The sequence below is a fragment of the Platalea leucorodia genome (genome assembly GCF_965183815.1).
Source record: "Platalea leucorodia genome assembly, chromosome: 4".
Taxonomy (NCBI): domain Eukaryota; kingdom Metazoa; phylum Chordata; class Aves; order Pelecaniformes; family Threskiornithidae; genus Platalea; species Platalea leucorodia.
In genome coordinates this window covers 126,893,569-126,919,637 of record NC_138826.1, presented here as the reverse complement: position 1 = coordinate 126,919,637, position 26,069 = coordinate 126,893,569, and the positions used below count along the sequence as shown (strand labels likewise).

Genomic DNA, 26,069 nt, shown 5'->3' with positions numbered 1-26,069 from the left:
TTAGGGAGGCTGATTAGGCTCTGAGGCCGGCTTAGCCCCCCCTAATCCCCAAGTTTGGCCGGGGATGAAGCCCTGATCCCCCCTCAGCCCTTAAGCGGCTTGGGGCCGGGCAGGGTATATCAGCGGGGGAGGGCAGCCCCCCCAAACCCCCCCAGCCCCAGCGCCATGTCGGGCGACGAGGAGTTTTACCTCTTCAAGAACGGGTCCTCGGTGGGACCTTGGGATGGACCCCAATACCACATCGCCCCGCCGTGGGCCTTCTACCTGCAGACCGCCTTCATGGGCTTCGTCTTCTTGGTGGGGACCCCCCTCAACGCCATCGTCCTGGTGGTCACCGTCAAGTACAAGAAGCTGAGGCAACCCCTCAACTACATCTTGGTGAACATCTCCTTCAGCGGCTTCATCTCCTGCATCTTCAGCGTCTTCACCGTCTTCGTCTCCAGCTCCCAGGGTTACTTCGTCTTCGGCAAGCACATGTGTTCCTTGGAGGGCTTCGTGGGGGCCACCGGAGGTAGGTGGGGTGGCCACCGTGGTCTGGGGGGCTGTAGGAGCTGGGGGTGACCACCATGGTCTGGTGAGACTGTAGGAGTTGGGGTGACCACCATGGCCTGGTGGGGCTGTAGGTAGTGTTGACCACCATGGTCTCGTGGGGCTGTAGGAGTTGGGGTGACCACCATGGTCTGGTGAGGCTGTAGAAGCTGGGGTGACCACCGTGGTCTTGGGGAGCTGTAGGTAGGGTTGCCCACCATGGTTCGGTGGGGCTGCAGGTGGAGATGACCACCGTGGTCTGGGGGGGCTGTAGGCACAGTTGACCACCGTGGTCTGGTGGAGCTGTAGGAGTTGGAGTGACCACTGTGGTCTGGGAGGGCTGTAGGTGGGGGTGACCACCGTGGCCTGGTGGGGCTGTAGGTAGGGTTGACCACCCCGGTTTGGTGGGACTGTAGGAGTTGGGGTGTCCACTGGGGTCTGGTGGGGCTGTAGGCATCGGGGTGACCACCGTGGCCTTCTGGACCTGTAGGAGCTGGGGTGACCATTGTGGTCTGGGGGGCTGTAGGTGGAGATGACCACCATGGTCTGCTGGCACTGTAGGGGTTATGGTGACCACCGTGGTCGGGTGGGGCTGTAGGAGCTGGGGTGACCACCGTGGTCGGGTGGGGCTGTAGGAGCTGGGGTGACCACTGCGGCCTGGTGGGGCCGCGGCTGTTGGTGGGACGTGGGTTGAGGTCCCGGCGCTGTCCCCCCCAGGGCTGGTGACGGGGTGGTCCTTGGCCTTCCTGGCTTTCGAGCGCTACATCGTCATCTGCAAACCCTTCGGCAACTTCCGCTTCAGCTCCAAGCACGCCCTGATGGTGGTGGTGGCCACCTGGGTCATCGGCGTCAGCGTCGCCGTCCCCCCCTTCTTCGGGTGGAGCAGGTGGGAGGTGGCGGGCAGGGTGCGGGCAGGGTGCGGGCAGGGAGCGGGCAGGGAGCGGAACATCTCCAGGAGTGGTGGTGGGGGTCATGGGGGTGCCACGGGGGTCCCAGGAAGGTGCCACGAAGGTGCTGAGCCACCCAACGGTGCCACGGGGTGCCATGGGGGTCCCAGGAGGGTGCTGAGCCACCCAGCAGTGCCACGGGGTGCCATGGGGTGACACAGGGGTGCCACGGGGTGCTGAGCCACCCAGCAGTGCCATCGGGTGCCACGGGGTGCCATATGGGTGCCACAGGAGTGCCATGGGGTGCCATGGGGGTCCCAGGAGGGTGCTGAGCCACCCAGCAGTGCCATGGGGTGCCACGGGGTGCCATAGGGGCGACACAGGGGTGCCACGGGGATCCCAGGAGGGTGCTGAGCCACCCAGCAGTGCCACGGGGTGCCATGGGGTGCCATGGGGGTCCCAAGAGGGTGCTGAGTCACCCAGCAGTGCCATCGGGTGCCACGGGGGTCCCAGGAGGGTGCCACGAAGGTGCTGAGCCACCCAGCGGTGCCATGGGGTGCCATGGGTGCCATAGGGGTGCCACAGGTATGCCATGGGGGTGCCATGGGGGTGCCACGGGGGTGCCACGGGGGTGCGGAGCAGCCTGGCAGTGCCATGGGGTGACGTGGGGTGCCATAGGGGTGCCACGGGATTCCATGGGGTGCCATAGGGGTGCCATGGGATATCACAGGGTTGCCATAGGGGTGCCACGGGATGCCATAGGGTTGCCGTAGGGGTGCTATGGGGTGCCATGGGGATGCCATAGGGGTGGCAGAGGTGTGCCACAGGGCACGGAGCAGCCCAGCAGTGTCATGGGGTGCCGTGGGGTGCCGTGGGGTGCCGCAGGGGTGCCACGGGATGCCATGGGATGCCATAGGGTTGCCGTAGGGGTGCCACGGGATGCCATGGGGTGCCATGGGGATGCGGTAGGGGTGGCAGAGGTGTGCCACAGGGCACGGAGCAGCCCAGCAGTGCCGTGGGGTGCCGTGGGGTGCCGTGGGGTGCCAGGCGGCGTGGAGCGGGCAGTGAGCGCGCGTGCCCCGCAGGTACGTGCCCGAGGGGCTGCAGTGCTCCTGCGGCCCCGACTGGTACACGGTGGGCACCAAGTACAAGAGCGAGTACTACACCTGGTTCCTCTTCATCTTCTGCTTCATCGTGCCCCTCTCCCTCATCATCTTCTCCTACTCGCAGCTGCTCAGCGCCCTGCGGGCCGTGAGTCGGGGGCGCGGGGCTGCGCCCGCGCGTGTGCGAGGGCGGGAGGATGGCGAGGGGCTGGGGGAGGTGGGGCTGAGGGAGGGAGGGAAGGAGGGAGGAAGGAGAGAGGGCTGAGGGGAGATGGAGGGGAGATGGAGGATTTGAAGGATGGAGGGAAGGAGGGACAGAGTGATGGAGGGATGGAGGGACAGAGGGATGGAGGGATGAAGGAGGGATGGAGGGAAGGAGGGACAGAGGGATGGAGGGATGAAGGAGGGAAGGAGGGATGGAGGGATGGAGGGATGAAGGAGGGAAGGAGGGATGGAGGGACAGAGGGATGGAGGGACAGAGGGATGGAGGGATGGAGGGATGGAGAGATGGAGGGAGGATTTGAAGGATGGAGGGAAGGAGGGATGGAGCAATGGAGGGATGGAGGATTTGAAGGATGGAGGGATGGAGGGAAGGAAGGAGGAAGGAGAGAGGGCTGAGGGGATGGAGGGAAGGAGGGATGGAGCAATGGAGGGAAGGAGGGAAGGAGAGATGGAGAGAAGGAGGGAGGGATGGAGGTAAGGAGGAATGGAAGGAGGGATGGAGGGATGGAGGGATGGAAGGATGGAGAGAAGGAGGGAGGGAGGGATGCAGGAAAGGAGGGAGGGATGGAGGGATGGAGAGATGGAGGGGAGGAGGGATGGAGGAATGGAAGGAGGGATGGAGGGAGGGATGGAAGGATGGAGGGAGGGAGGGAGGGATGGAGAGAAGGAGGGCGGCAGGGCTGCTCGGGCAGCCGGACAGAGGCGGGAGGGCAGGAGGCCTGGCCAGGGGCGGGCGCCGGGCCCTGACCCCCCGCTTCGGGCGCAGGTGGCCGCGCAGCAGCAGGAGTCGGCCACGACGCAGAAGGCGGAGCGGGAGGTGTCCCGCATGGTGGTGGTGATGGTGGGCTCCTTCTGCCTCTGCTACGTGCCCTACGCCGCCCTGGCCATGTACATGGTGAACAACCGGGACCACGGCCTCGACCTGCGCCTGGTCACCATCCCTGCCTTCTTCTCCAAGAGCGCCTGCGTCTACAACCCCATCATCTACTGCTTCATGAACAAACAGGTGCCCCCGGGGACGCCCCGGGACACCCGGGCGATGGGGACACCCGGGGACACCTGGGTGATGGGGACATCCAGGGACACCCGGGCGATGGGGACATCCTGGGGACACCTGGGTGATGGGGACACCCGGGGACACCCGGGCGATGGGGACATCCTGGGGACACCTGGGTGATGGGGACACCCGGGGACACCCGGGCGATGGGGACATCCTGGGGACACCTGGGCGATGGGGACACCCGGGGACACCCAGGCACTGGGGACATCCTGGGGACACCTGGGTGATGGGGACATCCAGGGACATCCAGGCACTGGGGACATCCTGGGGACACCTGGGCGATGGGGACACCTGGGGACACCCAGGCACTGGGGACATCCTGGGGACACATGGGTGATGGGGACATCCAGGGACACCCGGGCGATGGGGACATCCTGGGGACACCTGGGTGATGGGGACACCCGGGGACGCCCAGGCACTGGGGACATCCTGGGGACACCCAGGCGATGGGGACACCCGGGGACACCTGGGCAATGGGAACATCCAGGACACTCAGGGAACTGGGACATTCCAGGGACACTCAGGCACTGGGGACACCCTGGGACACCCGGGCGATGGGGACACCTGAGGACACTGGGGGAATGGGGAGATCCTGGGGACACCCGGGCACTGGGGAGACTCAGGACACCCAGGGCACTGGGGACACCCAGGAGATGGGGACATCCAGGGACACCGGCGCAATGAGGGCACCAGGGGACACCTGGGTGACGGGGACATCCCAGGGACACACGGGCAATGGGGACACCAGGGTACATCCAGGTGATCAGGAGATCCTAGGGACACCAGTGCACTGGGGACACCTGGGGACGCCCGGGGAATGGGGACATCCAGGGACACCTGGGTGATGGGGACACCCAGGACACTCAGGGAACTGGGACATCCCAGGGACACACGGGCAATGGGGACACCAGGGCACTGGGGACACCCAGGGACACTGGGGCGATGGGGACACCAGGGGACACCTGGGTGACGGGGACATCCAGGGACACCAGGGCACTGGGGACACCCAGGGACACCGGGGCGATGGGGACACCAGGGGACACCTGGGAGATGGGGACATCCAGGGACACCGGGGCGATGGGGACACCAGGGGACACCTGGGAGATGGGGACACCCAGGGACACCGGGGCGATGGGGACACCAGGGGACACCCAGGTGATGAGGAGATCCTGGGGACACCAGGGCAGTGGGGACACCCAGGACACCCAGGGAACGGGGACATCCCGGGACACCCGGGCACTGGGGACACTCCAGGGTGACCAAGGACATCTGGGGACCAGGGACACCTGGGGACCAGGGTCACCCAGGGATGCCCAGGGCCTGGGATGACCACGGAGCAGGGACACCTGGGGACACCTGGGGACAAGGACACCTGGGGATGGGGACACCTGGGGACGGGGACACCCAGGGACCGAGGACGTCTAGGGGCACCCAGGCACTGGGGACACCCCAGGGTGCCCGAGGACATCTGGGGACCAGGGATGCCCAGGGACACCTGGGGACCGAGGACGTCCAGGGAGGCCCAGGGGCCAGGGATGACCACGCAGCAGGGACGGGGGACACCTGGTGACAACGCACTGGGGACACCCCGGGAGCGGGGACACCCTGGGAGCGGGGACACCAGGGGACGGGGGGTGACAGAGGGTGGGGGACACCCAGGGACACGCTGGGATGCTTGGGGACACTTGGGGACAGCCGGACACGCCCAGAGCCACCTCCAGGGCTGGGGGTACCACGTCCCCAAGGACAGGGATGAGAGCACGGCCCCCGGGGCTGGGGACAGGGGACAGGCGGGTCCCCCGGGGCTGAGCCGCCCGCGCTGCCGTCCCCGTAGTTCCGCGCCTGCATCATGGAGACGGTCTGCGGGAAGCCCATGACGGACGACTCGGACATCTCCAGCTCGGCCCAGAGGACGGAGGTCTCCTCCGTCTCCTCCAGCCAGGTCAGCCCCAGCTGAGGAGCCACCGCCGCCGGCCCCAGGACCCCCCGCTTGTCCCCGCTGTGGGGCCGGGGCCGCCCCCTCGGCCAGCCTAGGACGTAGGCGCGGGTGGGAGAATAAAACCACCGTCGCGGTCTGAACGCAAGGCCGAGCCCGTCCGCGCCTCGCGGGGGGACGGGGGTGGCTCGGCCCCACGGCGCTGCGCCCCACGGCGACGCCAGCGCGGGAGCCTTGTCCTGCCCGGGACACAGGAGCGGCCGTGGGGCGGGGAGGTGGGACGCTGCTCCCCCTCCACCCATGGGGCTGGGGTGGTGCTGAGCCCTATCCATGGGGCTGGGGTGGTGCTGAGGCCCCCATCCATGGGGCTGGGGTGGTGCTGAGCCCACATCCATGGGGCTGGGGTGGTGCTGAGGCCCCATCCATGGGGCTGGGGCGGTGCTGAGCCCTATCCATGGGGCTGGGGCGGTGCTGAGCCCCCATCCATGGGGCTGGGGTGGTGCTGAGCCCCCATCCATGGGGCAGGGGTGGTGCTGAGCCCTATCCATGGGGCTGGGGTGATGCTGAACCCTATCCATGGGGCTGGGGTGGTGCTGAGCCCCCATCCATGGGGCTGGGGTGGTGCTGAGCCCTATCCATGGGGCTGGGGTGGTTCTGAGGCCCCCATCCATGGGGCTGGGGTGGTTCTGAGGCCCCATCCATGGGGCTGGGGTGGTTCTGAGGCCCCCATCCATGGGGCTGGGGTGGTGCTGAGCCCTATCCATGGGGCTAGGGTAGGGCTGAGCCCCCCATATGTGGGTCTGGGGTGGTGCTGAGCCCCCATCCATGGGGCCGGGGTGCTGCTGAGCCCCCCATCTGTGTGGCTGGGGCAAGGCTGGATGCCATCTGTGGGGCTGGGGTGGTGCTGAGGCCCCATCTGTGGGGCTGGGGTGGTGCTGAGCCCTATCCATGGGGCCGGGGTGGTACTGAGCCCCCCATCTGTGTGGCTGGGGCAAGGCTGGATGCCATCTGTGGGGCTGGGGTGGTGCTGAGGCCCCATCTGTGGGGCTGGGGTGGTGCTGAGCCCTATCCATGGGGCCGGGGTGGTGCTGAGCCCCCCATCTGTGTGGCTGGGGCAAGGCTGGATGCCATCTGTGGGGCTGGGGTGGTGCTGAGGCCCCATCTGTGGGGCTGGGGTGGTGCTGAGCCCTATCCATGGGGCCGGGGTGGTGCTGAGCCCCCCATCTGTGGGGCTGGGGTGGTGCTGAGCCCTATCCATGGGGCCGGGGTGGTGCTGAGCCCCCCATCTGTGGGGCTGGGGCAAGGCTGGATGCCACCTGCGAGGCTACGCTGGTGCTGAGCCCCCCATCCATGGGGCAGGGGTGGTGCTGAGCACCCCCCAGCAGCACTGGGGACAAGAGGGGGACTCATGCAGGATCTGTCCCCTCCCCAGCCCCCCGGGACCCCCAGCCCCACACCCCCGAAACGCTTCCGAACCGCGCTGTCCCAACCTCATCCATCCCAAATGAACCCATCCCAAACGAATCCATCCCAAAGCGAGCCGTCCCCGTTCCCAGCGAGCCGGGGGCCGATCCAGCCGGCACGGCGGCCGCTGAACGAGCCAGAAGCAGGGGGGATCCCCCCCTCCCCCATCCCGTTTTTGGGGTAAAACGGGAGCAATTCCGGCGCGAGACCCCGGCGCGGCGCAGAAGCCCCGAACCGTTTGGGGGGTGGGATGTAAACAGGTTTTATTGAACCACAGAATCCTCCGGCACGGCTGCGGAGCTCCGTTTACACCAGACGGATCAAAATTCAATCATTCCGAGAGGAGAAATATCCGAGGAATAAACACGGCGCGGGGGGGGACACACGCGAGGCCGACCCCGCGCCGGGAAACAAAATTAGTGTCTGAAGTCGTTACGGGCGGCCGAGGAGCCGCCGGCTCGCTCGCCGCCGGCTCCCAAGTCCTTCTGGGTGGAGAAAGCCGAGCGCGCCAGAGCGGGGTGCGAGACGGCGGCGAGCGCTGCCGGCGTTCCCCTCCGGCGGAGCGCCGAGGGCGCGTTCACGGCACGGGTTTGGCCTAGGATTATCCGCCTCAGCCGCCATTTCCATCAACACCGTTACTTTACGCAAGGTACACGGAACAGGAGTACAACACGCGCGGCGCGGGTCGCGGTTTTCTCTCTCCGAGATGGATTTGAGGGCGAAATCCCCCCCGCCGGGGTTGGTTTTCCCCCGCCCCGGCGCGGACGGCGGCACCAACCTCTGCGCGATGCCGCCGGAGACGGATCCACGGTCGCCGCGGGGTCTGGCCGAGGGCGCGGGGACGAGGCGAGAGGGAGGCGAGGCGTCCCTGGGCCGCGCCGGGAGCGCACGGGTTAAAAAAAAAATAATAATTATCATATTCATAATAATTGAGAAAGAGCAAATTGACGGTACGGGTGCGCCGGGGGGAGCGGCGAGCGTCCCCCCCGCCCGGCCGTTCCACCTTCGCCGCGTTTCTGGGTGGAAAAAAGGCACTTTGGGGGCTGCAGAAGCGGGAAAGGGGTTTGTCGAGGAGGGGATCGCCGTTTCCCGCACCCGCGCGGCTCCGGTTGATTACCGGCTCGGTTAATTGGGCTGGCGGAGGGAGCGAACCGCGCCGGAGGCGAGGGGCTGAGCGCGACTCCCTCCGGGACGGAGGAACCGTGTTTGGATTTGTAAAGCCGGGTCTAAACCAAGCATGACTCACCTCTGGCTTTATTTTTCCTTTTGGCCCTATTGTTCTCTGGCTTGTTCTAGGTTTTTTTTTTTATTTTCCTTGATTTCTTTTCTTTTTAGTTTTAAAAACAAACCAAAGGGGGAGAGCGGGAGGCAGGGCGAGGGGAGAACCGTGAGCGCCGCTCGCCCCTTCGCTCGCCAGGATCCGCGCGTCTTCGCTTCACGCGGAACCAAAACAAATACAAAAATAAACAGACCTCGGCCGGACCATCAACCGACGTGTAAATCTAAAAAAAAAAAAAAAAACCAAGACCAAACCAAAAAAAAAAAAAATAAACCCCCCCAAAGTGTCGTAATGAGAGGTGGTTTTCAGAACAGCGAACTCCCATCCCTTCGGGAAGGGGGAAAAAGAAAAAAAAATAAAAGGACGGGAAGAGCGATTTGTGTGTGTGTTGTTTCACCTCATCGCCTGGAACAACAGTCTCAGTAGCGAGAAAATGTTTCTTATGATAATCCCAGAAACTGTAAAAAATAAATTACTTAAGAAACGGCTTTCTCTGTACAGCTCTTAAAATTCATCGTGTCGCACCAAGGCCTCCCCGAAGTCCGTGGCCTGGCTGCCCACGAACAGGTCGTACTTCTCCACGATCTCCTCCTTGGTCAGCTTGCCGTCCTGGAAGAGAGCGGAGACACAAATTCCCGTTATTTACCCCCGCGGCGGCTCCGTTTCTCCCTCCCCGACTCCCAAAAAAGCCCACTCGACCCCGTCGAGAGATGGAGAGCGCCGCGCCGGGGGAGCCGAAACGCCGCGGGGAGCGTGCGCGCCCAGGCAACTCTTAATTAGTTAGCTTAACGAAGGCGTGTGCCGAGCCGTTCCAAAGGGCGTTAGCCTCATCCTCGGGGAAAGGAAGGCTTCCGAGCCGTGGAGTCGAGGGCTGCGGGCCCAGCTCCGGCAGAAATCCCGGGGGGAAAAACCATCCTCGGCAGGGAGGGGAGACGCCGTCCCCACCTTGTCCTGGTCGGATTCGTAGACGAGGTGTCGCGCTTCCGCCTCGGCGTGGTCGTAATCTGAAGGGAGGATCCAATCTTTGGTTTCCTCCTTGTCCATTTTGCCGTCGCGGTTCTTGTCTCTGAATTCCACAAATTGTTCCCTCTCCGTCTTCACCCACTCGGGCTCGTCGGCGTCCCCGTCGTGGCTGTACATGTCACCTGGAAGGCACAGCGGCGGGTTGCGCACCCTTCTACCGGATCCATCCCGAGGGAAGAGCGCCGGTGGGACACACCCGCACGCCTCCGCCATCCCACGGGAGCGCGGCTCGCGCCCGGTTACGCCCCCGGCTCCGCGTGCAGCCCGCGGCTTCCAAGGGCACGACGACAAGACCCCCGCGTCCCCTTCCCGTCTTCGAGGATCGACTTTAAGCCTCTTTATTTCCCTAAATTCACCCCTAAAATTGTCAAGCGCCGCTTTAAATCGGTTTGGAGGAGCAGGCGGCGTTTCTCCCGACATATTTTTGGGAGTCGGACGCGCTTCTCGCCGCCCCTCTCCCCTGCCGAAGCTTTCCATTTCAGATACGGGGTGTTAAAAAGGGCAGCTGTTCTGCGTCCCACCGCTGCCAAGGGAGGAGGCAGGGACGGGCAGCTCCCGCCGCGTTGGAGAGCGGACAATCCTGGATTTCCAGCAGATGCTCCCTTCCCTCCGGGGGGCTGGAAGCTGCTCTTCCCACCCCGAGCACCCAGCGCCTGTCGTCGGTTTGGGATTTAAGCCAGAAATCCCCCAGCGAGGCCGGAGGAGCGGGGCAGGTCTAAAGTTAGGAAGTTAAAGAGAGATAATAAAATTCCAGGAGAGGGGGAGGGGAGGGAAAGCACATGCCGGCAGCTGCTCCCGCCGGCCGGGGCGAGGAGGGGACGCGGCGGCAGCGCCGAGGCGCCGGCCTCTCACCTATGTACTCCTCCAGGTCAATGAAGCCGTCTCCGTTCTTGTCGATGTCCTCCATGGTTTCCTGCAAGGAGGAGAGGGCGGTTAGCCGGGCTCGGAGCAATTCCCCGCCACCGTGACCGAGCCGGCCCCGTGCCAGCCCCAGCGAGCACGAGGATGCCATCCACGGGCTAATAAAAAACCCCAGAAAGCCCCGTTTTGTGCTCCAGGGCCGATCCGCTCCGCCCACAGCCATCCCTGCCCACCCCGCTGCCGGGACCGCTTCTTGTGCCGATGGCGGAGCCGCCCAGGAGGGTCTCCCCAGGGACGGAGCGGACGTACACCCCGATTTCCAACCCTCGCCACCCATTTCTTTGCCCTAAACACCAGATTTTGCGCGACACCGCCGCCCGCAGCTCCCCAGCCGCAGCGGACGCACCTGCACGACTATATCTTTCATGTAGTCGTACTCTTCGGGGTGCAGAAAGGCGGTGAACTCTTCCTTGGTGGCGGTCAAGTCTCCGTCCTTGTCAGCCATCTTGAAGCGTCGTTCATCTCGCACCATCATTTGTTTATAATTAAATCCGTCATCGGGGTCTGGGTCATCTGGGCATGAGAAGAGAAGAGGCAGCCGCCCCGGGTCAGCTCGGGTAGGGGGGAGATGGCCCATGGTCACCACCAACCCAACTCAACCTCAACCTCAACCCAACCTCAACCCAACCTCAATCTCCTCAACCCAACCTCAACCTCAACCTCAATCTCAACTTCAACCCAACCCAACCTCCTCAACCCAACCTCCTCAACTCAACCTCAACTTCCTCAACCCAACCTCAACCTCCCAACGCTTTGCCACGGCAGCCTGAATTTTAGATATCGGCGGCCGTCATCTCTCTCCTGCACCTCCTCTGCCAGGAGGAAGAGGAGGAGGAGCTGCCAATGGCTGTGGGAGACCAACATTCCCGGGGAAGATGCCCCCAGGAGACAGGGATCAGGGGTTTTTTTGGCCGGCGCGGCCCCAGAGGCTCAGCCCAAGCTATTTCTGGAGGAGAATGTGTAAGGGGATATTGCTCTCCGCTGCCGGGGCGGCTTCAAAGCCAGCGAAACATCACCCAGCGCCCGCCGCAGCGGGAATATCTGGGCACATATGGCCCCTAGATATAGCTACGCCAACAGCTATAGATAAGCTTCGGGATACCGAAGTCGGCTTTGTTTGTCAGCCTATAGAAAAATATCGATAGAGGAGGACGTAGCCGAATCCTTGGGGGGGTGAAGTTAAGCGAGAGCCAGGCCTGGTCTAAAAAAAGGCTCCCTCCCTTCTCTGTTTACATCCAGGACAAAAGGCAGGGGATTAAGCAGCTCTGTACAAGCCCGGGTGCTGGCCAACCATTAAATATAAGACGGTAAGAAGATTTTATTTTAAGTCACCTCTAGGGCACAATTAAGCCTAAAGTTTCCTATTCTATTCCCGAGCTTTCGCCTCGGAAAGCGGCGTACGCCGAAAGCTCGGGGAGAGCCAAGGAAAGCCTCGGGCTCGGCGTCAGCTTGGGGGACAAGCGGAGCCCGTCGAAGTGAAAAGCGACGGCGTTTAATAGGGGTGATTCTGCCATTTGGCCGAGCGGCTTTCCTTCGGTTTTAATCGGGTGGCAAGCAGCAGAGCGCCAAGCCAGCTGACTGTTCCAAAGGGTTAAACCCACCCCAAAACGCCGGGCGTTTTAGTCCTCGGCGGCACCACGTTTTAGAGGGCGGACGGAGGGGAGAGAGCTGGGGAATCGCCCGGGAGCCGCAGGCAGCAAAGCCACAAGCTCAACTTTTTAATCTCTTTTTTTTTTTATCTTCTTTTAATCTTTTTTATCTTTTCAACTATTTTTCTCTTCCCGATACAAGCAGGAGAAACACGAGCGTTTCTGGTTTCAGAACCCACCCGTGGTGACAAGGGAGCCCGATGGGACCGAAGAACAAAAAAAAATACGCGTTATTATTATTATATTCTTATTTTTGAGGAGGTTTTAAAGGGAGTTTTACTTGAAGATGAAGCTCTTGGTTACTTATCACTTAATATTCTTGCTTTCCCTACGGAAAGCAGGATTTAGATCCGCAGAATCAGCCTTCGGCGCCGATGCGCACCGAGCTACTTTATGACAGCACTGGGCGCAACCCGGTGACTAATACAGTACCGATGTTTTAAATAAAAGAAAACAAACGGCATTTCATTTTGATGACAAAAAGCAAGCATTTTTTAAATACTCGGTAGAGCAGCAAGAGAGGGTGGTGCCTCGGCTCCCCCACGCCGGGAGAGGGATGTTCTGAACTCGGTTAAGGGATCGGCCGGCCTCTTGGCCCGGCGTCAAGCTCTCCAGAGGCATTTCCAGAGGCATTTCCAGCGCCGCTCCGGCCGGAGAGGGGAGGGAGGGGAGAATCTCGTGTAAGGGAGGGGAATATTTCAGCAGAAACGTGCTGGGGAAAAGCAATTCCTGCTGAAAAAGGAGCGCGGAGGCGAGGGATGAGGCAGGCAGGGCTCTGCCGGGTAGAGCCCGGCGGCACGGCTGCGAGAGCGGGGTCGTTGGGATCCTCCCGGCGTTCCGTAAGGACAAAAGTACGCGGGAGCAGGGCCATAATAGGCTTTATCAGCGTCTGCCAAGGGCACTCGGCGTCGAGCGCCGGTCCCTGGCTCGGGCTGGCGAGATCTTTACGGCAAATCATCCGTCACCGGGACCAGGCACTCCCCTCTCTTACACATTGGGCTTGAGAAACGGTTTTCTCATTAAGGGGTTTTTTTTTTTCTCATTAAGGGTTTTTTTTCTCATTAAGGGTTTTTTTTCTCATTAAGGGTTTTCTTTGCTAAATATTCTACACCTGCAGGTGATAAATCCCACTGCACGGACTCCAAAAAGTGCGATAAAAGCCTTCCTAGGACCTCTCCTCCCCCTCGGAGGCTGAACAGATAGGCTAGGCTTGCTGTGGATCTCGGTAATTAGACTATTAATGGAAAAGGGAAGCTTAGTAAGGCCTGGCTCAGCCCTGAGGGGGTCTGGGAAGCTCAGTAGGAGCCGCCGGGGTCTTGGGGGGGGGGCTGATTTCCCCAGCCCCCAGCAGGGCAAACTTCAATCTTCCTCGCGCTTTAGCCCACTCGTTTCAAAGCAGCCGTGAAACAGCGCGAGGGAAGATGGATGAGCCAGAACCGAGAGGCAACAGCCTCCATACGTTCTCGCAGAGCATTTGACTATCTTTGGAAATATTTAGTAAATTAAACTTTATTTCATGCTTTCAAGCTGTAGCTCATCATACCATATATGTCTGCGTTCCAGGAGGCAGGAACAACTGGCAGAGGAACCGGTATTTTTTTTTTTTTAATGTCTTAACCCCAGAAGAGCTTCTTCTTACCTCGCTCCTCGGGGCGGTTAAGTCCTCCCGGGGCGGCTGACCTGCCTCCCGTGCCAAAATCTACAGGCTCTGGGCTGTAAAACTACTGCCAGGATAAGCGGAGAAACCGAGACGGGCACGCAGGACTTTGGAAAGTGATTAAAAGCCTCTTTGCTAATGATCTTCCCAGATTTAGGAAGGGTGCAGACACCCAGCAAAACGTGGCTGCTACAGCCGCGGCTCAGTCAGCTGCTTTCTGCAGGTGCTAAGTGCCACCAGTAGCTTGAAATTCAAAAGCCAGAAGGCAAAAAGAACCATTACCCCCTGCGCCTTTAATCACGTTATCGCTCACGACTGAGCCTGGAGCTAATTTTCACCATTAAGTGCATCAATAAAGCAGAGTTACGAAGCTGCGCGTTCACCCTTGGGTGGGTTTTGTCCCCCATTTTCGTTTCTTTCCTTAGACTGCCCTTCGTTAATGCCGGCAGAAGGTAAATTCTTCCTTTTTTTTTTTTTTTTTCTTTTTAGTCAGAGGCTTTGGGGACGAGTCGAGAGCTCCCGCTCCGCTCCATCGCACTTCTGCTTTATTGATCGGAGACCACCACCAGATCGGACACCTTGCCCCTTACCGAGGTAAGTGCCATATGTCACGTTCCTGTACTCATCCCAGGAGATAAATCCATCTTGATTCATGTCAAACTCCTGCCACTGGCGTTCGACACTGTCATACACGTATTTCTTCTGGGCCTTCTTAATCCAGGCTTTCAGCTCCCCCTCCGTCACAAACCCATCCTTATCCGTGTCTATCTTATCTACAATCACTCTACAAAAACAAAACAGCAAGTTTCAAGTGCCGGCTCCGCAAAGTTTTTATCCCAAGAGTAGAGACCTACCTAAGATGTAGCCGTAGGTGGCATTTTTATATTCCTCCCAAGAAATGAGGCCGTCCTCATTGAGGTCGTGCCCTTTCCACTGCCGCTCTACATCCTCGTATATCCAGCGCTTTTGTGCAAACTTAATCCAGTCTTTCAGCTCTTCCACAGTTACAAACCCGTCTTTGTCTTCATCTATTTTACTTACAATCTTTCTGTAGAAAATGCAGAAAAATCCAGCAAAAGTTAAGGGAAACAAAGCTCTCGTTCTACCGGGCGGAGCGTTTGAACCGGTGGCAGGTTATTCCCGGACGCCAGAGCGAGCAAGTCAAGGCGTTCAGTACCCGGCCCCGGCAACCTGACCGCAGGGACAGCTCGTCCTTAAAACCAACCTAGGGTTTAGCCACCGAAACGCCGGCTTGCTCGCTCTCGGGCCGCTCAGGTTTTGTATTCTTCGGGAATCGCGCGCCTTAGGGGAAAGCGTTTTCTCGTTCAACCTTGGGAAACACCCGGTCGCGCGTCTTCCCACCTCGACAGCGCGTCCAGGTACTTACGTTAAAAGCGGGGAAGCCCGGCCCCGGCGAAGGGACGCAAAGACCGAGCTTTGGCTCGTTTGCGCGCCCGAGCCCGGCAAGGCAGAGAAAAACCCTCGCGGGACAGCGATGAGAAGCCGACGTCCACGTCGGCTCCCACCCGAGGACGATGCCCGCCCGTTTACCGAGGGAGAAACCGGAGATGCGTGGTTGATAAAGCACGGTGCGAGGCCGCATGCTTGCTTTATTTTTAGCAGCAGCTGTGAAGAAAAGCCGCCGGGAGGAATGCGGAGATCCATAGGCAGATGCACGCGAGCCTCCAGCACGGGGAGGGGGAGCCGGGCTGTTTAATCCTCACCGTTCCTCGTGGTTTACTCCTAGGAGTAGTCGCGGCGTTTGCGGGACGCGGGGCGGCCGCAGCGCGCGCTGCGTTACAAAGCTCAGCGCTGGGAACTTTCCGCTTTGGGATTTCGCCCCCGCAGGCAGCGCCGGGCCGTTAAAGCCAGGGGTGAGGGCCCAAAACGTTTTGCTGGGTGAACCGGGCTCGTTTTTGCCTTTTAACGGGATGGTTCAGTGTCAAACCGGTTCCGTTAAATTCAGTAATCCGTAACTCAAATAAAATAACTTGATGAATGTTAAAAGACTGTTTTAAATCACCACGAGACTATTAATTCCCAGAATATTGCTGCAAAGCAAGGCATCGAGTGCAAACGCAGCCTCGTCACGCAGCCGGGGGCACCGGAGCCACCCCGCGCTCAGCTCCCAGCTTTTGGTGTTCCCAAATTGCCTCTAAAAAGCAAAAACCGCCCTCTCCTCTGCGGCACAAAGGACGTTCCTAAAAAACGAAAGGCTGAATAAGCTGGGATAAGGCCGGTAAAAATATCTGCTTTATTTCTCGAAGAGCCTTTGGGCTCGACGCCGTGTGCTACCTGCGGCAGCCGGCGCCTTGCAGGCCGCGCGGCGGAGGCCCGACTCATTTTTACGGGCACATCTTTAACGGTTGCTATTTCGGGGAAACAATTCAACTTTTATATACGGCGTTGCCGTTCGGGAGCGGGACAGGAATACCGCCGCGGGAGCGCGCGACGCTCCCGGCTACCAAGGCACCGTATGGGTTAACGGCTCCCGTGCGGTTTGGGAGCGGTTAAGTGGCAAACACAAAGAGTCGAGGAGCGGGCCGGTTGGAAACTCACTTCCCAGGAACGGTGGGCATCGTCCTTCCTCGCTTTCTCACAAAGCGGCCTAAATCCATCGGGAATTTCCCCAGCTGCTTCCCCGACCGTAAAATCTGAACCATCCCAGCCTTGTTAAAAGAAAGGTTTCTGCGACACCAACCCCGGAGCGGCAGCAAAACGAAGCGGTGGCAGAGGGGAGCAGCCAAGGGACGAGATTTGGGCAGATCTCGCGCAAAACCCCTTTTCAGCTGCCCAGCCGAGGGCGACGAGGAAAAAATCGGCCGCTGGCTGAGGCGCGAAGCGCCGCTCGGAGCGCGGGCACGGCCACGGCTCGCTGCCGTCGCAATATATTGGAAACCATAAAACCCACTGGGATGAAAAATTGGAGCCCGCGTGGGTAGATAGCCAAGGCGACTTTGCCAGGAAAGGTTTCTAGGTGGGGCAGCAGCAGTTCAGAAGTTTAATTAAGAGAACAGCTTCCCTGTTGAATTGTGTTAAGTTAAACTCCGTCCCCGCCTGGAGCCCGGGGCGAGCTCGGTGCCGCTGGGGACGCTTAGGCAGCTCCTAAAGCTCTGCCTTCAGCGGCTTGGTGCCAACCAGATGCTCCCCGGCTGGTTTCCCAGGGCAGAAGCCACAAAACCCCTAAGTTTTAATAAAAAAAAAAACCCCGTAGTTTTGTCACATAACGCCGCAGCAGCCTGCGCGGGGAGGGGGTGGCAGGGGCACCAGATGTTTCATGAGGGTTGGCAGCTGGAGCTGACAGGCCGCTTCGCTTTCCCACTCCCGGCGTTCCAGGGAAGCAAGGGGATCCTGTTTGCTCAGCGCTATCGGCAGGAAAACCGGCGGAGCGTTTCCCTAATTCAGCAGCCTTGAAAGAAAAACAAGGGAGAGCACGGGACACCGTTCCCAAATCCCAGTCACCCCAAGAAACAGGGATGTGAGAAAAGCTGGATAGAAACCCAGCCAGGAAACCCGCAGCCAGAGCTCGCTCTCCCAGAGAACTGGCTCCTTTCAACATCCATTAAAGAAAAAAAAAAAAATCATTTACATAATTATGCGTTCACAACAAGTTTATCAAACTCATTCAAGCTGAGGAAAGTGTGATGAATTTGCCTCTGACCAAAAAACAAAAAAAAGGCAAGCTGTTTTATGTCAAGGGCGAGAGCGGTTTGAAACGGCCTCGTTAAAACGCCCGAGTGGAAACTCTTACCCCGGCCCCGCGTCCGCTGCCAGCTTTTTCCAGGAGATAACTCAGCAGAACAATGAAATTAAAGCGCGGAGCCGTGACCGAGCCTACGGGTCAGGAAAACAGCGGGAGGGGGAGGATCGCCGGCACGTTTCTGCTCCCTGCAGCCAGAGCTGCACCTTCCCCTCTGCATTCAACTCCCGCTTTAGAGGTGGGGGGGGAAGAAAAAAATCAAGGGGTTCTCCCCAGACTGTTTTTCCTCACAAAAAGCCACCCGGCTCGACTTATTTTGCAGTTTGCAGACCGACGAGGGCCTGGCTGCAACGGATCCAGCGGTCCGAAGAGTTTTTCCTTTCTAAAGAGTCCCCGGGGGGGGGAAAAAAAACCCCTCCCGCAAAGATTCCTTGAGGGCAGACGTGGCGTTGCCTTTGCCCAGCCTTTATCGAGAGGAAACCGCCGAGCTCCCGCCCCAGGCTGGCAGCCTGGATGATCCGTACGGATGCTGAAGCACGTGGGCAAGGCTGGCATCGCCCCGCCCCGCGAATCCGCCCGCATCCGGACATTTCCCTCGGCACCTACGCTGGTTAAGCTTTCCCTTCTCATTGGGGAGCCCCATCCCAAAAAAAACAAAAAACCCAAAAACGCGCAGTTTTCGTCGTGGTTTGCAGCACGTGCTGCTCCACCGGCCGGAGCGTGAGGCTGCGGCGCTCGGCTCTCGCGCGGAGGATTACGCCGGCGAGCGAAGCTCATCCCGGCGCCGGGACGCAGAGAGCAGGCAGGGCCGCCAGCAAAAAAAAAAAAAAAACAAAAAACCAAAAAAACAAAAAAAACCCAGAAAACTGAAGAATTAACGGGCAATTTGGACCAGGACGAGTCACTCCTTCAGCCTGACGTGGCGAGGAGCGTCCCAACGGCGAGGCTGAGCTCACCAGGCTGGAGCGCGGCCCTCGAGACTCTCCAAAATAAAAAAAAACGTCTCGTCAGGGCCGAAACCCCGAAGGTTTAAGCCTTCCTAAGTCCAACGCGAACAACTGCGCCGGCAGCTGCTGCCGCGCACACAAAGGCGCGCGCTGTAGCGCCGGGACCAGCGCTGAGCGTCTCCTGTAAACGCCCCGTTCCGACGTCTGCAGGTGGCAGGGGAGGCAAAAAGCGACGAAGCAGCGGTTAAGTTTTCAAGAGATGCTCTGTTTTCGCTAACCCGTGGCTCTGCGCAGCAACCAGCTGCTTCTCGACCGGGAAGAAAAACGTGGCAGGAAAATGCAAGTAATTCCCCCGGGCCTTCGGACTCCAGCGTAACTGGAGACCAGCGAGCTCCGCTGAGCGCGGTTTGAGTACAGCAAAAGGAAAAGACGCTTATTTTCATTTATACTTTGCAGTTTTGGGGAGTATTTGGTGCTTAGAAGCAAGCGTGCGTGGTTGGAATTACTCAAGGTGACCTTGTAGGCTGAGAGCAAGGTCTCCAGTGAGGACATCTGCACACGTGCTGCATAACTTTTGTGTTGGTCACTAAATTTCAGCTACTGCTGCCTTAAAAATGACATTTAAAAGGCTGCAATGGAGGCCACCTCTGCCACCCGGGGTGGAAGAGAACGTACGTGAACGCCGGGGTGACATTTACGGCCAGCAGAATCCACGGTGGATTCGTTTCTCTCTCGATTAGGTTTTTATTTCGGCTCGTTTCCTTACCCGAGTCTCTCCTTGCTCTCCTCCGGCGTGAGCTGATCAAAGGTTTTGGCCTCATCCGCCCCGAGGAAAGCGTCGTGGTCGTAGTCGAAGTTCTGCGCGTCGTCGTGGACCTTGTCGCTGAGCTGCGGGTCGTGGTGAACCCGGTCCTTCTTCTCGGTGGGTTTGCTCGAGATGCAGAGCATGGAGAGAGAGAGGCAGAGGAGGAGCTGAGGGATGGTCATGGTGGTTGGGACGCACCTGCGGGACAGCGGAGGAAGGGGAATTTTAGGAGCCGGTATTGCGACGGGGACGCCGGAGCGGCACGACGCCGGTGCCAGGGTCACAAACCAGAAGTCGGACACCAAAATGGGGAGAGCTGGTGAATTACCGCAGATTACGCGGGCACAGTGACGAATTACCGCAGATTACGCGGGCACAGTGACGAATTACCGCAGATTACGCGGGCACAGTGACGAATTACCGCAGATTACGCGGGCACAGTGACGAATTACCGCAGATTACGCGGGCACAGTGACGAATTACCGCAGAAACCCTTACGAAGGCCCACCCGGAGCAGCTCCCCGCTCCCAAACCCCTCACCCGAGCCCCAGCCGAGCCCCTCCGCCCGGCAGAGCGCAACAACTGCTGTTTGTTGGAAGGAGAGCCCGCTCGGCGAGGAATGCGAAGGATGCATGGCAAACACGCGCGGCGGATCGCCCGTTACGCGGCTCCGGCCGAGCCGGTCGCCAGCCGCCCTCTGCTCTCACGTCCTCCTGCCCAATTCCCTCCCCGCGGGGCTGGGTCTTCCCAAAAAATCCCTCCTTCCCAGCGAGGTGTCTTGTCCAGCCGCTGGCTTCGGACGCTCCTCCAGGACTTCCGATACCCTTGGTCGGAGCGATGTGGATGGGAGCCTCGCCCAGACATATTTCACCCTTAATTCAAGTCCCGACGGACTCACTACGCCCATCTGGAACCAAATTCCAGGTGGCGGGTGGGTGACGGACGACGACAGAGACGCTCGGGACGCGGTGATTTATCGCCCAGATCGTCTGCCTGGCGCTCGCACGGCAACGCCGCGGCGTCAGGGATGGTCACAGCACGCGTCCGGGTGGAAAACGCCGGATAAAAACGCGAGAGCCGTACTCAGCAATCGAACAGGGCTCTCAGAAGTATTCCCCATCCTTATCCATTTAATTTAAATCAAGCGGCTAACGTATTTAAATCAAGCAGCAACGTATTCTTCAGCCCGCCGCCTCACCTCCCCAGCAGCGGGATCGAGTCGCCTTACTCTCTCCACGCACCCAGAGCTCCACTTGCGCGCTCCTGCCTGAAAAACCTTATAAAATTAAATTTTACCCTGTAGAAACCAGAAGTCAGAGAGTCGGCGCAGCTAAAATTACTTGCAGAGGTTAGAAAGGAGGAGCAGGAGGGGGGAAAAAACCCCTCGTCATACAGTAAAACAAGGAGAGTGACCTGCCTGAAGCGTTACTCGGGAGCTGGTGGGGTCAAGGGATTCTTTTTATTTAAATCACCCACTTCACCAATATTTGCTTAAGATGATGCAAGCAGCGGGGCAAGGAATCCATCCAACCCCCCCCTGCAACGCCCCAGGGATTTACCCGCGTGGCGTTTGTGCCATACGAATCCCTTCGGGGATGAGGGAAAATAAACAAAATAAAAACGCCACAAAATAAAGGCTCCCGGGGGTCGTTTCAGCTCCGCTGTCACCGGCGTGAAGCCATATTCACGCCCGAAAGGCACAAAAAGGGATGAAAACCGGTCACGCTTTTCACAGAAACAGTCAAACCCGGTGTGAAAGAAGCTCATCCGTGAAGCCGGCAACATCAATTTCCCGTAGGAGGGCCGCACGCCCTGCGGCAAGAGCGGGGTACGAACCCGCGAGGAAGATGAAGGAGCCAAGGAAGCCCGGCGGCGTGAGGGTAGACGCTAACGGCACGACGGCGACCGGGCTCTGCGCTCGTATCGGGAGAAAAGACTGCAAAAATAAAGTCAAAAATAGATTAATTTAAAAGAAATTGAACTAGGTCGGGTAGCGAGGAGGCACCTGACTGCTTTGCTCGAAGGGTTGCTGTTCTGCCGGCCGGGTTGGAGCGGGTTTGGCCGCTCGGCAGCGAGCGAAGGCGAGAAGCCAAACCCCGAGGAGGCGAGAGCACGGCCAGTTTTCCCCATCGAGAAAGCTGGAAACCACCGCTCCGCCGGGGGAAAAAAATACAAAAAAAGAGGAATCCCGCTGCCGCGACCGCAGCCGCCAACGCGGGGATCGCGAAGGAAGGGACGAGGGATGCGGGCGGGGAGTTCTGGTCCATGCACGGGAAACGTGGCGACGCCTCGGGCTTTTGGCCGTTAATTAGGCCAAATAAAAGGGAAGTTTGGGGATAAAGGAAGAGACGCCTGCGTGCTAAAGCATCGGAAAGGATGGAAAAGCTGGAAGAGGAGCAGCTTTTCCCAACTCGCAGATCGTTTCTGCGGCACAAGCTGCGGATAAACCCGTCCTACCCCGTTACATCAAATATTGGGAGGGTCTGGTGTCTGACCTGTACAAACCCATCCCAGAGGCAGGACCCCGCAAACCTCGCTCGCCGCATCTCGGGGAAGGCGCCGAGATAACACCGCGACAAAAATATCCCAGTTTAGGGAAAAATAAACCACCCCAGAAAGCACGGAAAGCGGGAACGCTTCCCACCCGGCGGCGCAGGGCCAACGGCCTGCCCTGCGAGCGCGGAGCCTCGCACCGCTCCGGCCGCCGGCGCGGGCAAGGACGCCGGGAGAGCCAGCCCCGTCATGATCCGAGGCTGCCGCGGAGGATGAGGATGATGAGGAAGGTGGGAGCTCCACGCCAGCCTCGCTGGGAGAGCCACATCCCTCCTTTCAGGCAGCAGGGAAGCAGCTTCCTTCCTCCTAACCAACGTATCACGGATGACACCCCCTCATCGCGTTTTTATTTATTCATTTTCAATGCTCCCTTGCGGCTTTTATGACATGAAGGACACCGGGAACATCCCCAGGGATTCTCCCGGGGCTGGGTGACTGAATCCCTTCCCATCTCCTCACGTCTCGCCTCGCCAGAGCGCCGGGGAAAGATTTAAATGGCCGCTGCTATCGCTCCCCGGCCTCGTGGAACGAGCGGTCACCGTCAGCCGGGGAGGGAAAAGCCGCGTCCTCCTGGGGACGGGAGGATCGGGAAGCAAACGGAGACGAAAAGCGACGCCCGCGCGGCCGCTGGCGATCCCAGCTCGATCCGGGTGAACGTCCTCACCCCTCGGCCACCTCTGATGCAATCCAGCGCGGCCGTGACCTCAGCAGAAAGGTGGGAGACAGCCCCAGGGGTTATTTAAGAGGAGCTCCGTATGTATATATATACATATATATATATTTAAGCGGAGGGCCAGACTCTCCCTCGCTTTGAGCACGTGGCAGCGCCAAGGACCTGCCCAACCTCCCACAAATCCCGGGAGGGGGCCGGACTAAAGCACGGAGTGACCCGGAATCAGTGTAAATACCGGGATTTTATCTACGATGCCCGCACAAAGAGGCTGCGAGCCATTTGGAGGCGATTAAAACGGGGCAATCTGACCTCAAACGTGTATCTTGGCATCACACCGGGTGCCAGGGAGGCAACGAGCCTTACCTCTGCGGGTAAAGACGCTGCTCTAGAGCTTGGTGAGAGGAAAAAAAAACATAAATCAACCATTATTCATAAATAATTCACCTCAGGACCAGCTTCTGCTGACCAACGGCTGCTCTACCCATAGGCTCGACCCCCAGATTTTCCTCAGAGCTCACGCTTTTGGGATAAATAAGGCTTTGAGCTCCATTATGCTCACACTTTTGGGATAAATAAAGCACTGAGCTCGATTTCGTGCGCCCCTCTTCTCTCCCCAGCTCGTTAACCAAACCACAGACCACTACGGGAAGGGACGCCGGCAAGTTCTCTCTTCTCCTAAATCAAAGGGTCCCGGCGGTGAACCGCAGGGGAGTCGGAAGCGCCAATTAGCGGCGGGGAGCTGGGAAGCGTTCCCTCAGAACGGGGTCTCCCGGAGGAGGAACTCGGGACTCCGGTTGGGTTTGTGTCGATGTGGAGGGACGAAGTCGGGATTCCGCGCTGGGGTTGGTTTTGCGGCGATATTCGGAGCGGATTGACGGCGAGAAACCCCTTTGGAAGCACGTTTCTCACCTGGGAGCCCAGCTAGGCTCATGGAAAAAGAACCTACGGCGGATATAATTTGCTCAGATTGGGGAATTCAGCTGTGTTTTGGTTTTTAAGGGGGTTGATCCCAATCCCAGCGGGCTGGCGGGCAAACCTGGTCCTTCGCCGCAGGCGGAGGAGCGGCGGCTCCCTTCCGCAGGCCGCCGACGGGGCTCCGCGTTGCGACGGGGAGGCGACGGCGAACGAGGGCCAACGGCTGCCGTGCCATGAGGCAAAGGGACGCAACCGTGAGGGCAGCCGAGGGGGACGTCGGGGTGGGTGTGGGTTCCTTAACGCATCTTTTTCGGTAGCGAATCGCCCTCAGGTGCAATTAATGGTGGTGATTGAGGAGCTGGCGCTCTGCTCCCCAAGCCCCGCCTGATTTTAGGGGAGACGAAGCGAATAATGGGTGAGAAAGCAGCGATTTATGGCCCAAAACGAGCGTGCAGCGATATATAAAGATCTCGAAGGGTTGGGGTTCTGCTAACGGTTAACGGAGGGGCGAATGGAGGCGGGGTGCCACCTCCCCGCCCCGGGGGTCTCCTCGCAGGCCGCCTTCCAGCCGGTGACCCCGCCGCAGGACAGGGCCCGAGGCCCGGCCCGGCCGGTGCCACGTTACCGCATCCCCCACAACGGGCGGCCGGAGCGGGGCCGGCCGCTGTCCGCCCTCCCCCCGAGGGCCACCCCGCCGCCGGCCGGGCTCCGGGCCCCCTCCCGCCCCGCCGGGCCGAGCCCGTCCCTCACCGTTACCGGGAGCCGCCGCCGCCGCCCGCTTCTCCTCAGCCGCTCCGCCGACCGGAAGTAGGCGCCGCGCCACGCCGCACGGCCCCCCGCGCTCCCTCCCCGCCGGCCAATCAGAGCGACGCTCCGCCTCTCCCACTGCGCCGCGCCGCGCTCTGATTGGTCTTCTCCGCCGCCCGTCCGACCGTTCGCCCGCCTCCCTCACACCGCCCTCCGCCCACCGCCCCGCCCCTTCGCCTCCGCCGTAGCCCCGCCTCCCCGCCGCCGGCGACGCGGGCGCCGATTGGCTGGAAAGCGCCACGTCCTCAGGCGCGCGCCGGCCGCCGGCCCCGCCCACCCCCGTTCTCCCTCCGCCCCGCGCCTCACTGCGCATGCGCGCTTGGCGGCCCCTGAGGGGGGGCGGTCACGTGAGGCGGCTGGAAAGGGCGGGAAAAGGGAGGCGGTGGCGGAGGGCGAGGCGCCATTTTGAGGGGGGCGAGCGGGGCCACCGCCGGCCGTGCGGGGCCACCACCGGCCGCGCGGGGCCACCAGCCGCGCGGGGCGGCCAGCCCCTTTGTCAGCAGCGGGGACACGGCGCTCTTAGAGCAGTGTCACCTCCTGAAACGGCCCCGGGTGGGGAGAGCCCCTGCCAGCGACGGCGCTGGCACAGCGGGCGCGTGGAGGTCGCCCTTTGGAGAGGGGCCGCTCGGCGTGCTGCGAGGCGGCGGGTTGGGTTCCCACGTATCTACATCATGGAATCGTTTAATCACAGAATCGTAGAACGCCGGGCTGGAAGGGACCTCGAGGATCATCTGCTCCAACCTTTCCAGCACAACCTAGACGAGGCGGCGCAGCACCATGTCCAGCTGAGCCTTAAACGTGTTCAGCGTAGCGGAGTCAACCCCTTCCCTGGGGAGATTATTGCAATGATTGACTGGTCTCATGGTGAAAAATTCACCTCTCGTGTCCCATCGGAATCTCCCTGGGAGTAACCTGTACCCGTTACCCCTTGTCCTCGCCATGGGACTCCTGGTAAAAAGGGAGTCTCCATCTTTGTAGCTCCCTTTTAAGCACTGGCACATGGTGATGAGAGCAGCTCTAAGCCTCCTTTTCTCAAGGCTGACCAAGCCCAGCTCTCAGCCTGTCCCCACACGGCGGCTGCCCAGACCCTGGATCACCTTGGTGGCCCTTCCCTGGACCCCTCCAGCCTGGCCACAGCTTTTTTGTACAGCGGGGACCAGAACTGTGCACAGGATTCCAGGTGTGGCCTGACAAGCGCCGAGGAGAGAGGGATCACGACTTCTTCCTCTCTGCTGGTGATGCCCGTTTTGATGCAGCCCAGCCTCCCGTTGGCCGCCTTGGCCGCAGCAGCACCCCGCTCACTCACGTTGAGCCTCCTGCCCGCCAGGACCCCCAGGTCCCTCTCCACGGAGCTGCTCTCCAGCCAGGTGGATCCCAGTCTGAGCTGCGCTCCTGCGTTATGTTTTCCCAGGTGCAAGACCTTACCCTTGTCCTTGTTTAGGTTGGAAAAGACCCTCAAGTTCAACCAGAAGAAGCGTGAGGAGCAGAGAGACGATAACGGAGGGGAAGAATCGTAGAATTGTTTAGGTTGGAAAAGACCTTTAAGATCATCGAGTCCAACCGTTAACCCAGCACTGCCAAGGCCACCACTAAACCATGTCCCTCAGCACCACATCTCCCCGGCTTTTCAATCCCCCCAGGGATGGGGACTCAGCCCCTGCCCTGGGCAGCCTGGGCCAGGCCCTGACAGCCCTTTCGGTGAAGAAGTTTTTCCTAATATCCATTCTAAATTTTTCCCCCTGCGGTGGGCACTGGTGAGGCCGCCCCTCGAATGCTGTGCTCAGCGCTGGGCCCCGCACCCCAAGGCGGCCATGGAGGGGCTGGAGCGTGGCCAGAGCAGGGCAGCGAGGCTGGGGCAGGGGCTGGAGCACAAGGCTGGGGAGGAGCGGCTGGGGGAGCTGGGGGGGCTCAGCCTGGAGAAGAGGAGGCTGAGGGGAGCC

The 26,069-nt window shown here is 60.3% G+C and overlaps 2 protein-coding genes across 7 annotated transcripts; one reads left to right on the top strand and one right to left on the bottom strand.

Annotated features, from left to right (window-relative positions):
* Window positions 1-165: 165 nt before the first annotated feature.
* On the top strand, window positions 166-5,757 carry OPN1SW (opsin 1, short wave sensitive; the record flags this gene model as incomplete). Its single annotated transcript, XM_082311268.1, has 5 exons — window positions 166-511; window positions 1,246-1,414; window positions 2,501-2,666; window positions 3,507-3,746; window positions 5,635-5,757. 5 exons carry the CDS (start codon window positions 166-168, stop codon window positions 5,755-5,757), a joined length of 1,044 nt encoding a protein of 347 aa, XP_082167394.1.
* A 1,709-nt stretch (window positions 5,758-7,466) lies between these two features.
* CALU (calumenin) lies at window positions 7,467-24,130 on the bottom strand. Of its 6 annotated transcripts, none has more exons than XM_082311298.1 (7): window positions 24,073-24,126; window positions 19,143-19,379; window positions 14,584-14,777; window positions 10,770-10,936; window positions 10,355-10,415; window positions 9,425-9,624; window positions 7,467-9,088 (listed from the first exon to the last, which is right to left on the bottom strand). In XM_082311298.1, the coding sequence occupies exons 2-7, from the start codon at window positions 19,361-19,363 to the stop codon at window positions 8,984-8,986; spliced, it is 948 nt and encodes a 315-aa protein (XP_082167424.1). In that variant the 5' UTR covers window positions 19,364-19,379; window positions 24,073-24,126; the 3' UTR covers window positions 7,467-8,983. The 6 variants fall into 6 exon arrangements, with proteins under 6 accessions (XP_082167424.1, XP_082167425.1, XP_082167426.1 ...); XM_082311299.1 differs by lacking the exon at window positions 14,584-14,777 and adding an exon at window positions 14,320-14,513; XM_082311300.1 differs by lacking the exon at window positions 9,425-9,624.
* Window positions 24,131-26,069: the final 1,939 nt, after the last annotated feature.

What these genes read in the sequence shown, in the direction of transcription:
- CALU (XM_082311296.1), bottom strand. Translation starts at nt 19,363, where the DNA reads ATGACCATCCCTCAGCTCCTCCTCTGCCTCTCTCTCTCCATGCTCTGC. An exon ending in CACCTACGGCTACATCTTAG is followed by an intron (nt 10,937 to 14,583) that starts GTAGGTCTCTAC and finishes TCTCATGCCCAG; the next exon opens with ATGACCCAGACCCCGATGAC. An exon ending in TGACCTGGAGGAGTACATAG is followed by an intron (nt 9,625 to 10,354) that starts GTGAGAGGCCGG and finishes TGTGCCTTCCAG; the next exon opens with GTGACATGTACAGCCACGAC.